Raw genomic sequence first — 13,930 nt, forward strand, 5'->3', positions numbered from 1 at the left:
ATTTCAAAATTAGAAGCAGAGAATGTAGATTATAGAGACGGTCCAATATATCTCTATATATAATCTACATTCTCTGCTAGAACTTTTCGATCATTAGTTTGACGATAGCTAGAAACGATTTTTAAGACTGGCATCACCGTTCCAATTCGATTTATTGATTCTGTGTGACGTTTATTGCATTCGTGAAAAAGTTAAGTGTCGCGAAAAAGTTTGGGAGAAATAAAATTTTCTGTGCAGTTTAATAGCGATATAAAGTAATAATTATGTGAAAATTGTTACAAAACAATAATTAATTACTTTTAGAAATTATGTGCTAAACATAGCTTTCGTTTAAGTAGACCATTGCCATTTAACTTTTCATACATGCTATAATCGGAAAATATTTAATCGTAGCTAAATAGTGCAGTGAATAATCTTTATGTTAGAGAAAAATATGTTTTTCGTAAAAAAATGCTAAATTGATTTTTTCAACTTTTAGATTTTTACACCTCCCCTCTGCATTCACAATAAAATTAGCCTCACACAATTCGGTGTACACAATAAACGAGGGGGCAGGCAATAGGGGAAATAGCTGATAAGGCCAAGGCACTAAGAGGGGGCGTTAAGGAATACATACGATAACAGAATAACAATAAAACGCTGAGCTCTACTTAGAAAGTGTTAAAATTTGTTACTAACCAATAAAATTAGAAAGAAAGCTGTAATATTGTGTGACGATTGAAGTCATTAACCAACAGTGTTGTGGCTGCACATCTGAAAGAACACTTAGCTTTAAAACACAGTTTCTTCGATCATTGATTGGACTTCAACGAAAGTAGAATAATTATTACTGAGTGAACGTTTGGATTGTTTTCGCAATGAACGCTGCAGTTGATCCGTGGGTAATAACCCAAAGAGAGAAGCTCAAGTATCAGGAGCAATTCAAAGCACTACAACCACAAGGTGGCTTTGTAACTGGCGCACAAGCGAAAGGCTTCTTTTTACAATCACAATTGCCACCGCTTATCCTCGGACAAATATGGTGAGTCAGCATTGAAATATAAATTGTTAAATACGAATATTACGTGAACGAGCTTACCCACACATACAAATTGTCAAACCCAGCAATGTGATGATAAAAAAAGTGTATATTATTAGTACGAGTATGTATAAATTTTTTAATTGTATGATTAAAAGATTATTTTCTCCGTTATAATTTTAGGGCTTTGGCAGACACAGATTCCGATGGAAAAATGAACATCAATGAGTTTAGTATTGCATGCAAATTGATTAATTTGAAGCTCCGTGGAATGGAAATACCGAAGGTTTTACCACCCACATTACTTGCTTCACTATCTACAGTGGGAGGTACGCCAACAATGACGCCCACCACCACGGGAAGTATGAGTCCTCTAGATCCGTTGAAATCAATGTCGGCAAGTGTACCTGGAGTTGCACCCAGTGTACCGATATCAGGAGCAACATTGCCTGGGGCTGTACCTGCTGTACCAGGTATTGTTCCGGGTACATTACCGGGTGTGTTACCACAAACTATACCAGCTGCAATGACCACCGGTGTTGTCTCGAGTATTCCACCAACAGGATTGCCCATGCAAATGCCAATTAATGCTGCTGGCACGGCCGCAATGGTTCTACCTGGCAGTGTAATACCAACTGGAGTAATGCCAGTAAGTGCTTCGGGTATTCCAGGTGTACCTGGTGTACCTGGAGTAGGCACCATATCTGGCGTTAATACGGCTGGTATAATGTCAGCTGGCATTGTTCCTCCAGTAGCAGGTGGAGTTCCAATTCCTGGAATGGTGCCAATGTCAGTAGCTGCAAGCGGTGGTGTGGTTCAGCCAGCCATAATACCCGGTATTCCAGCTGTGCCCAGTGGTGTGTTACCACCTGGGAAAATTGTTTCACCACCTAACAGTAGTGAAGTTTCCAAATTACCAGCCACACCAACTCCACCACAAAGCAATCCACCCAGTCGACATATGTCAATATCAGAGCGTGCGCCTTCTATCGAATCACCGTAAGTATTAGTTCATTTGTACAAATTTATTTTATGGTTTAATGTTTAACGGAAATTAATTTTGTTTCAATTTATCAGGCAAAGTGAGTGGGCCATCAAGGGTCCAGCGAAGCGTAAGTACACACAAGTCTTCAATGCAACTGATCGTACGCGTTCTGGTTATTTGACCGGCGCACAGGCTCGCAGCATACTCGTACAAAGCAAATTGCCACAAGCTACACTCGCGCAGATTTGGACACTCTCCGACTTGGACTCCGATGGAAGACTAAGTTGTGATGAATTCATTTTGGCCATGTTCCTTTGTGATAAAGCCATGAATGGGGAAAAAGTACCCGTTACATTGCCACTCGACTGGATTCCGCCCAGTTTTCGGAAAACCAAATCACGTCAAGGATCTATTTCAGGAACGGGTTCACGCGCTGGATCTACAACAGCATCTCGTCATGCATCAGTGTCATCGCAAGGAGCCGTTGATGCAGATCCAGCTGCAGGCTTACCTCAAAGTAAACTATAAAAAAATACATTAAAGATGCATAATAATAAATTTTTATTTATTATCCCTGCAGCAACGTTTGAAGACAAACGCAAAGAAAACTTTGATAAAGGCCAGGCAGAATTGGATCGAAGACGTAAATTACTACAGGATCAACAGCGTAAAGAAAAGGAAGAACGCGAGCGCAAGGAACGTGAGGAGGCGGAAAAACGTGAAAAAGCACGGCTAGAGGCCGAGCGCAAACAACAAGAGGAATTAGAACGACAATTGCAAAAGCAACGCGAATTAGAAATGGAAAAGGAAGAACAACGAAAACGAGAACTTGAAGCTAAAGAAATGGCCAGAAAGTGAATATAATATATAAAACTCTTTGAGTCGAAACCAAAATCTTCTTTTTTTTGCAGGGAGTTGGAAAAGCAGAGACAAATGGAATGGGAACAGTCACGCATAGCAGAGATGAACGCTCAAAAGCAACGTGAGCAGGAACGTGTTCTGAAACAAAAAGCGCACAATACACAACTTAATGTTGAACTAAGCACACTAAATGAGAAGGTAAATGCACACTATCAACAATTAAATATGCAAAAACTATAAATTAATGTTATGTTTAGATTAAAGATTTGTCTCAGAAGATTTGCGACACACGCGCAGGTGTGACCAACGTTAAAACTATAATCGATGGCATGCGCTCGCAGCGGGACACCTCAATGACCGATATGTCGCAACTTAAAGCGCGCATAAAAGAGCAAAATGCAAAGTTGCTACAGCTTACACAGGAGCGCGCCAAATGGGATGCGAAGAGTAAGAGTATAGCTCAGAGTGGAACAAGCGATACAGCACAACAAGAGCAATTAAATGCTGCTTTTGCCAACAAACAGGTAAGTACACACGGTTACGTTACGTAATTACTGCTAAAATTGCGCACAATTTATGCCTCCAGTTACTCATAAAGCAATTGAAAGACAAAGTGGAGAATATACGAAAAGAAATTGAATCCAAAAAAGAAGATATCAATTCCAACGATGTACAAGTGGCTGAGGTGAAAGGCGAGCTATCGGCATTAATTGCTAAATGCGAAGAATTATATGCTGATTATGATACGCAACGCACGCAAGTGCTCGAACTAAAGTATAACAAGAAGAATGATAATGTTTCAGCAACAACCGCCTGGGACACGGGATCGACTGCTTGGGGTACCAGCGTCGATCAGTATGCACTTTCAAATGATACTGCCGCGCTGACAGAGACAACTACAAATGCCGCTGCACCGGTAGATACCTCAGGGCCCGCACCTGAAGGTTTTGTAAAATATCGCGCGATTTATGAGTTTACCGCACGAAATCAGGATGAAATTACTTTTGTGCCAGGTGATATAATACTGGTGCCGTTGGAACAAAATGCAGAACCCGGTTGGTTAGCTGGTGAGATAAATGGACACACTGGTTGGTTTCCGGAAACTTATGTGGAAAAATTAGAAGATGAATATACAACTGCTACAACGACTGAAGCCATTACAGCCGAGCCTGACACAAGTGAACAGATAAGTGGTTATGCAGCACAAGACGCCTTCAACGACAACAGCCAAAGGTAAAATTAGAGACACAATATTTTCTTGCAGCTTCATATATCTCATTATTATTATTATTATTATTTTTTCTTTTTTTTTTTTTTATAAAAATCTGCTTTTTCAGTCTTGGCGCGGACGCACACAACGGTGAGGTGGAGTATTACATTGCGGCATATCCATATCAGTCCGCTGAAGTGGGCGATTTGAGTTTTAATGCCGGTGAAATGGTAATGGTTATTAAGAAAGAGGGCGATTGGTGGACAGGCACAATTGGCACACGAACAGGTATGTTCCCGTCAAATTATGTGCAAAAAGCGGATGTTGGCACAGCGTCGGCAGATACAGCGCTGGACATTGCCGGTGCCTTTGACGACCAAAAGGTAAGTAGTTGTTTTATATATATTTGTTTGTTTGGTTATGTTTTCGTTGAAGGACTAGTAGCTGTCATTAGTGTTGAAACGGTTTGTGACACGTATACTAGTTTCCTGTTGCTCCAAATCATTCACTCATTGCGCATTTTCACATATTGCGAATATATTTGCATTTTCTACATACATGCATATTGTTGTATTTTGTAATACTACTAACAATTGATACAAATTGCTTTTCCACATTTCCTTCAAATGCTGCTCCATTGCCGCCTTTTGTAACATTTCACAGGAAAATGGCAACGCCGATACGAACGCTAGTATCGCCATAGCAGCCACAACACCACACGATCAATTTACAAGCAATGACACCACTATAGCCGCAATAGCAACTGCAACAGCAACAGCAACACAACAACAACAGAAATTCAATAGCGGCATAAGCGCAGATAACGTAATTGATAATTCAGCAGCGGCTGCAGCTGCGGAAGAGACGCGTACAAATGAAGACTTGGACACAGAAGTCTCACAAATCAATACACAATCAAAGAGTCAGAATGAAACAGCGGAATCGTTTAGTCGCCCAATGTCACGCACCTCTTCCATGACGCCTGTAAATAATTTGATAACATCCTTTATCCTATATTATATACCTACATTTGTAGTTACATCAACAGGTTGAATTCTTATGATGTTATTTATATTACAAGTAGTATTGTACGAAAATTAACATTTTAACTACAACAATTGTTGAACTATTATATTAAATGCTTTTATATTAGCTGCCATTTACTAATAATGACAAATTTATTCTACAATAGGGTATGCGCGCAAAACGCTCTGAAATTGCACAAGTTATTGCACCATACGAGGCTACGAGTACTGAACAACTTTCGTTGACCCGTGGACAATTAATTATGATACGTAAAAAGACCGACTCTGGCTGGTGGGAGGGAGAACTGCAGGCGAAAGGCCGACGTCGCCAAATCGGTTGGTTCCCAGCCACTTATGTGAAAGTTTTGCAGGGTGGACGTAATAGTGGTCGCAATACGCCTGTTTCGGGTAGTCGTATCGAGATGACAGAGCAAATTCTAGGTAAGCACTTCCATTATATATGCACATGTACTAGTATATAAAGCGGTTACATGGGTTTCGTCGAGCAAAAAACGCCCTATTTTCAATCCTTTTTTTTCTTCATATAAAAAATGAAATATTTTATTCAAACGTTTTATTATTTCGAAGATACATATATTACAAAGATTTTGTGAAATTTTCAAAGGAAAATATTCAAAACTCGCTCATTACGACGTCATTTCCGACAGCCCAGGCAGAAAAAGCTGCCTAACTTAACAGGATCTTCCGAAGTAAAAAGAAAAAAATACGTGTTTCAATTAAGACCATAAACTAGGTATTGGATGAAGGAAAAATAAAAAAGTGAAAATTGTATTTTTGACAGAAAATTTTATTTTAAACAAAAATGCAAATTTTGGTGAAAATTTCTCGACTTATTTTTTTAATAGTTTAAATTAAACAAGAAAATACTTCGTTCAAGTCTTTGTAAATTAAGTCTCGAAGAGCTGTGTAAAATTTTGACAACTTACTTTGAAAACACAGTTTCGAGAAAAACACGTTTAAAGTTTTAAGTAACTATATAGCTGACTTCGAGCGCTCAACTTTTCAAAGCTGTACCTCTAAAACTATTACTGGGATCAACTTGACAATTTATGGCAATATTCTAGAGATGTTTTAGTATTAAATAAGACAATCCAATTTTTTTTTTGTTTTTTGAAGCCGTGAAACCCATGTAACCCCTTAAGGTGCCCGTTATTTTCCCACTTGATTTTTGTTTTTTTTTTTGCAATCACGCCCTGAAGTTTTAGTTTTTGCTGTAAAAAAAATTATCCAATGTAAACAAGCGCTTTATTTTCAATTTAAACCCTGCCAAAATCATATTTCTTTACTCATGTGGAATTTTTTTATATTTTGCATTAAAAAGTGTATTTTAATACACAATTATCCGCTCTACAAAAAAGGTCTGGCTGATTTTTTCCATAAAAAATATTCCTTTAAAAGTTATACGCAGTCAAAGTTATACATCAAATGTGCATGTTCATACATGTGATTTATACATTTTGTGTTGCTCATACGACATGGTGTACTGTATTGGACAAAAATTTAAACTTAAGAGCACATTTGCAAATAAAATATTAACTTACGAAATAACGTACACTCCAATAAAAAAAATATATATATAATTATATATTAATATAGTTTTTAATTTCCAAATATATCCGCTTATTTGTAGACAAAGTCATTGCCTTGTATCCATATAAGGCACAAAACGACGATGAACTTTCGTTTGAGAAGGATGATATTATCAGCGTGTTGGGACGCGACGAACCCGAATGGTGGCGTGGCGAACTAAATGGTTTATCGGGTCTATTTCCTAGCAATTATGTGGGGCCATTTGTAACCTCCGGTAAGAAGGCGAATAATGTTAAATAATGCAGAGTTTCAAATAATTTGCCACCATACTGTAAAATATTATATTTATTTATTTATTATGGATTTAATTAATTAATTTAAAATATTAAGTTGAATACTCTCAAAGTAGCATAAGTTATCTAGCGTTGCTTTTGCGCTCTCTTTTACATAGCATTTGTGCTTACTTAAGGTGAAAATATATTAAAAGCAAAAACTCATTGCTAGTGTTACTACTTTTCCACTCTTAACGGCATATGGCCTTAATTAAGTACAATTGCTAAGCAGTCTATGTGCCAGACTGTTGTTTGTTCTCATTAATATATCATATTATTATTTCCATTGTAAATTGACGCGTACATTCCAATATTTTGCATTGTAAACAATTTATAACGCCACAACGTGTCAATTAATGCTTAGGTTTAATTTTATAGATTTTTCTATTTTATATGTATATGTTAGTGATATCTTGAAACAAGTTATTTTTGTTTTCTTTTCGAATGTACGTCATTTCATGATAAGTTTTTTGCTGTGCTGTTATTTTGCGTGTTCAGGGTTGAGTATAATTTTTTGGTATCTATTGAATGCTCACTGCCGTAATATACAGTGATTACACTTTGAGTGCTGAATGTGCGCGCTAAGCGTTGTAAATTAATTTCCATTATGCAATGATATAGTTTAAAATGCTTATATAATTGTGTTATACTTTGGTTTTTGTTATTGTTTTCTTTTGAAACAACGTTTATACTGTATATTTAATAAAAAAAATAATAATAATTATCAATCAACATAGTATTTGCTATAAACATGTAGTCATTATAAACGTTTATTAATTTTCATAAACTTTACGTAATCTTCTATTAATGTTATCGTTTGTACTAGCGCTATTTGCATTCTATAATAAAATAAACTCACATATATATCCTTTAATAAATTGTTTATGTTTCTTTCAAAAGTTAACGCTTATTTGAGTTATTTCTTTTTTGGTTCACCCTTTGAATTTAATAAAGTTGATTGCATTCCTATTACAAAGAATGGCTGAACATTGTGTTGTATATTTCCATCCTTGTTTTTACAGGAAACGTGTAACGAGTATTAGGCCTTGAAATGTAAGCGTAAGCCGATAAAGGACAAAAAAAGTAGTAATTAGAAAGAAAAGAAAATTGCAAGTTAAAAAACAAAAATTTAATTAAAAAAGAGAAACGAAACAAATTTAAATGTCAACAATGTTTTGGTTAAAGTTTAGAAAAAGAAACAAACAAAAAATTTAAATAAAAAGTATTACTACTGTAACACGGTACTTTAGAATTATAAAGACATAAATATATAAAGAAAATTTATAAAATTATGTTATGTACTAGACGCATGCGCTGTAGCATATGTTATTCGTTATTTTTTGTCTAAGATATAAAAAAATGAATATTTGTGAACTATATACTCGGCAAGAACAATGCAATTTTTGTTCTCAATTACTAATTTTCTCTTGACAATGTTTGCAAATATGAGATTTATTTTGATTTTACTAAGCAAAAGTAATGAAAAGTGCATAAATTCGTTATATTGTGTTGACTAAATAAAGGCTATTTTTTTAAATTTAAGCTTACGAAACACTTGTGAATTATATAAGTAATTTTTACTCTCAACTAAATTGTTAATAAGTTGTAAATCGGCAAATTCAAAGTTTTTTAAAAATATTTTTCTAATTTCCTATTTCCAAAAATGTATACTTTTTTTACAATTTCTTTATCGTTCTATAGGTGTTTACATAGTTTAAACATTAGCAAAAAAATATATTTCTAAATTATTTAAATGTTTTATGTAACTGTGAACTATACAAAAAAAGTTTGCTAACCATCCACACATTAAAATAATTATGATAAAGTTGGAGACAATATGCAACAGTTTGCAATGTATTTCGCTTGCAGTGAAATATTTACTATATTAATATAGTGCTGCTACGAATTTATATAACGAAAGTTCACATATTTTCCATAAAATTATGTAAACAACGATAGTTTCAAAATTTAGAAAAATACTCATATTCGAAATGACAAAACCAATTAACAATATTACTAGTTTTTCTATTATGCTTAGTATTTCTCTTATATTTTTATTATATTTCTTTTTATTTTAAAGATTTGATTTTAATTTTAATAATTCTGTTTTTCGAAATTCGAAATGTCAAAACAAATTAACAATATTACTACAAAAACCTTTCTTTTTATGTTTTACACATCTTTTTTATTTTTATTAATTTTTTTGTACTTAAATTTTTTTTTTGCTTTTAATACATTTTTTATTTATTATTATTTTTTATTTTAATAATTTTTTTTTCGAAATTCGTTGAAAAAATAAATTAACAATATGAATATCAAAAACTTATCTTTTATGCTTAATATTTCTTTTTTATTTTTAATATTTTTTTTCGAAATTCGAAATGTTTAAACAAATTAACAATAATACTATAAAAACTCTTTTTATAATACTACTATAAAAACATTTCCTTTTATGTTTAACACTTCTTTTTCATTTTTATAAATTTTTTTTTGTATTTTTAATATTTTTCTTTTTACTTTTAATACATTATTTTATTATTAACTTTGTTTTTTACTTTTAATAATTTTTTTTCGAAATCCCTAATGACAAAACAAATTAACAATATTACTACAAAAACATTTCCTTTTATGTTTAACACTTTTTTATTTTTATTAATTTTTTTACTCTTAATAATTTTTTTTTACCTTTAATATATTTCTTTTAACTTTTAATAGATTTTTTTATATACATATATTTTTTTTTAAGTAATTTTTTTTACTCTTTTTTCTTAAACTTTTTTTTGTTTTTAAAAAAATTGGTTATACTTTGTTTTTAATAATTTTTTACTTCTACACCTTTTTTTTATTAATTTTTATGTTTATCTTAACTTTTTTGTTGATTTAATTTTTTTTTTTTATTAAAATTTTTTTTTTTATTAAAATTTTTTTTTTATTCTTTAAGATTGTTTTATTTTTGATAATATTAAGCATTTAATTTAATCATAACAATACATAACAAACAATATTCTCTTAAATGTTTAATACCAAGTGTTTGTATTTTAATTTAATATCTGAATAATAACTACTTGGTAAACTAAATAACAGCTACCTACTTGTAGTATTACCGAATTTTAAACAATTTTGCAAACAATCTCAACTTATGTTAGCAGAAGGTGGTCATAAAAATACAATTAACTATATAAGATATTTGAATGGGAAATTTTATTTTTATTATTATTATTTTTTTGATGAATTACAAACTAACCTTTAAGTGAATCTATAAATGATTGAAATCTATAATTTTGTTGATATCAAATCTGAAAACTGTATCTTCAATTTAATTTAATTTCATGTATTTAATTAACTATGCAAGTCAATAAACATTTGTAAATTTATACAAACAGCTTGTACTTCCAAGAACATATTTAGCAGCAAATATACAAAATATATACGTTCACCTATAATAAAATATAGGTATAAGAAGCTTTTTGTGGATTTGGCTCAAGTTCCAAACGAAATAGAACAAACATTAATACATATAGTATATAATTATAAAGAGTTACAAATGTTCGATGGCATGAAAATAATAACAACATACATACATACTCACATACATAAATGTATATAAATATCTAAAATTGTTGTTTCGAATGTGTTTTACAAATTTCCAACTATTAAAAATGAACGGAAATATTTACAATACATACAAATGTATGGAAAAATTAAAAAAAAATAGTTGTCGGCTATATACATATATACAACATTTACACATATATTCACACATTAAATATATAAACATTATTTGTATATACACAACATTTATATGTATTTGTAAGTATGCTTACGCTCTACAAATAATCTGAATGTTAACTGTTGCATATACATACATACATTATAGACATATAACATTAATAAAAAACATTGCAATCACAATTAAATATATACAAATATTTATAAATTAAAAAAGTTATTAATAAAAGTGTTAAAATGCATGCAATAATTACTCAAAACAATAATGCATACTTACTAATGTCTAACCAGCGGCGGGAAAAAGTCATGTATCATGCGTTAGGAATGATATAAACATCTCTTAAAAACTATCAACTTACCAACAAAATCGTCAAAAGCAGTAGATCATATTTATTAAGTGTATTGCATAAAAACGAATTACATGCATAAACTTAAATAAAAAATAAAATTTATATGCAAAAGCACATTTATTACGACTCCACTTTTATTGTTCTAGATAAATCCATTAATTATAATTTTATGTTTAAAGGCACCAAAAAAACTGTGCATATGTATTACAACTAAAAGTTGATTTTTTATTTATGTATATAGTACATTTTTATATATATTTATATTATATTTTATAAAGTGATTTGCACTTTTATTTTAAATTTTCTAAATTTTTGCTCATCCTTGTGTTCATATGTAATACCTATATACATATATACATGCAAGCCGACATTTAATTATATAAGTTTATACATAAGCGTGTCCGTTATTTCTTAAGTTGTTTTTTTAGGCAAACGCCCACTGAAGTTTCGTTTTTTCCTAAAAAAAGGATTCAACAAAAACAAGCACTTTGAATATTTACTTTTTCCATATACTCGTAATAAAAATGGAATTTTTTGAACTTTTATAATATTTTTTTTTATCCCCAAAGCAATTGAACTTACAACTTGAAGAGAATGGCGTCGCGGACCCTATAAAATATATAGATATCTAAATTATCAGCATGATGAGCTGAGTTGATGCAGGCATGTACATTTGCCGGTCTGTTTATGCTCGAACTAGTCCCTCAGTTTTTCAGATATCGATCAGAAATTTTGCACACGTTCTTTTCTCAGCAAGAAGCTGCTTATTTGTCGGAGCTGCCGATATCAGACCACTATAGCATATAGCTGCCATACAAACTGAAGATCGGCATCAAGTTCTTGTAAGAAACGTGTTGTATTTGTGGATGGAATTATAGCTACAATGCAACGGAAGTTAAATGTTTTTCTTGTTTTTTCATAAACATATTGTTTTAAAAGTTATACGTAATTACAGTTACATGGTACATCATATCAAATGTACTGAGCAATTATACAAGTTATTTATACATTCCGTGTTGCTCATACGCCATGGTGTACTGTATGAATACAGTACATTTTATGCATAACTTTGACTTATTTAAGTTGTATAATGTTTTTTAGGGCAAAAACTGAAACTTTCGTTTGCGTTTACAAAGAAACAATCAACTTGAGAAATAACGGATACACTAATATACATATTCAAATCGAATTCCACTCTATAAACGATTACACTATGTAGCTGCTTCATTAACTGACATTAAATAATATTTGGGCGAAGGCATTCATAGAATTATATGCATATTATACGAATATACATGAAAGAATGAAATATGTTGCTTTAATATTTACTACTAAACCAAAGAATACTAGAATTTGTTAAATTTATATAACGCTACATGTATTTATATACACACATAAATATATATATTGAACATATAAACTATAGCCCAATATCTGAAGATCTCAACTTTCAACCAACATGCATATATACATATTACATACAAATCTATGTACATATGTATATGTGAAATTAAGTTAGTAATACTAGAACAAGAAATTACCTATATATATATATGTATATCAAACCTTCCTATATGTTATGACTTATGATGCATTCAACTTTAATGCCTTTACAAGAAGTTAAATGAATCTTCTTCATCTTGTTAATCAATAATTAATAATTAATGCAATTATAAACTGTAAAACTGTAAGTATATTAGCCTGATGTTGAGTCGTTCCATTACATACTAGTATATTCTAAATATATACAAATGTTTAGTGAAAATATTATTGTAACAATTTGCGTTAATAAAAAAATGCAACAATATGCAATAGGCGGTAACGAAATACATTTAGACAAGTACATAAAAATAATATATAAAAAATATTATTGCAACGTTTCCATAAGCGTTGAAATTCTGCAACAATAAAATAATAATATTTTGAGGTTACTTGGGAAAAACGCCTGGAAATATGCAACGTTATATAACTTCGCTTCAGCATGAACGCTCGTAAAAGTGTAGGGAAAGAGGAAACACGCCCACAATAAAGTTGTGTACTCTAGATATCATATTCTTTTAATTATCAATTGGAGTATGATTTACAATGTTACAAATAATTTGCTTTGCATACAAATTTATATACGTGCATTTGATATATACTACTCCAGATCAAATTTGACTCAGACTAGTCCATTTAAATTACGCGCGCAAATAGCATATGTATATAAACACATAAGCTAATTCAATGCATAACAGTTACCAGACAATTTCTACGTTGTCATGGTAGCTTCAGTGTCGTCAGAAGGTCAAAGGGTGTTTGCTATGTTAAATCAATCCATGACAATGATTGCATGTTGTACAGCACCTGAATGCGCCTCGCTATTGCTTTTGGCATTCATAAAGATAATACAAAAGCAATTATAATATTCACGTAAATGAAAAAAAATATATATTACATATAATAAATGCCATCGCATTCAGTCATTCAGTTAAAGGTGTATAAAGCTGAACCGAAATTCCAATAAATTTATGAATGAAACTACATATAGACACCTACATACAAGCATATAAGGAATAAAAACTAAATATATATATATACATACATATATGTAATAAACAAGTTCATTCATTTAGCTACGTACATACATATATCAATTTATTTGATGCAATAAATGTACAAGTATAAATAAATTATTGAATTCAAGAAATTATTTTGTGTTTTATTTAAGGTATAAAAAATTGTTACTTTTGAGGCCTGACAAAAATGACATACATCCGTTACTTACTTAGCGCTACAAACAGGGTTAGATCGGCGAAAGGAACGCTATTATCTGGATAAAATTTCACTCTATTCTCATTCCAGTAAAGTAGAGTTGCCAGCTGGTTGC

At 31.5% G+C, this 13,930-nt stretch overlaps 1 protein-coding gene across 3 annotated transcripts; it reads left to right on the forward strand.

Moving 5' to 3' along the window:
- The first annotated feature begins 129 nt into the window (after window positions 1–129).
- On the forward strand, window positions 130–8,219 carry Dap160 (dynamin associated protein 160). 3 transcript variants are annotated; one of them, XM_014231486.3, is made up of 13 exons: window positions 130–254; window positions 479–1,021; window positions 1,202–2,017; window positions 2,096–2,520; window positions 2,584–2,857; window positions 2,915–3,062; window positions 3,122–3,388; window positions 3,451–4,097; window positions 4,202–4,457; window positions 4,738–5,058; window positions 5,267–5,540; window positions 6,751–6,924; window positions 8,005–8,219. In XM_014231486.3, exons 2-13 carry the CDS (start codon window positions 858–860, stop codon window positions 8,013–8,015), a joined length of 3,777 nt encoding a protein of 1,258 aa, XP_014086961.2. In that variant the 5' UTR covers window positions 130–254; window positions 479–857; the 3' UTR covers window positions 8,016–8,219. The 3 variants fall into 3 exon arrangements, with proteins under 3 accessions (XP_014086961.2, XP_014086959.2, XP_036222340.2); XM_014231484.3 differs by lacking the exon at window positions 8,005–8,219 and having other exon boundaries at window positions 6,751–7,710; XM_036366447.2 differs by lacking the exons at window positions 4,738–5,058; window positions 8,005–8,219 and having other exon boundaries at window positions 6,751–7,710.
- Window positions 8,220–13,930: the final 5,711 nt, after the last annotated feature.

This window comes from Bactrocera oleae, chromosome 3, assembly GCF_042242935.1.
Source record: "Bactrocera oleae isolate idBacOlea1 chromosome 3, idBacOlea1, whole genome shotgun sequence".
In the NCBI taxonomy this organism is placed as follows: Eukaryota; Metazoa; Arthropoda; class Insecta; order Diptera; family Tephritidae; genus Bactrocera; species Bactrocera oleae.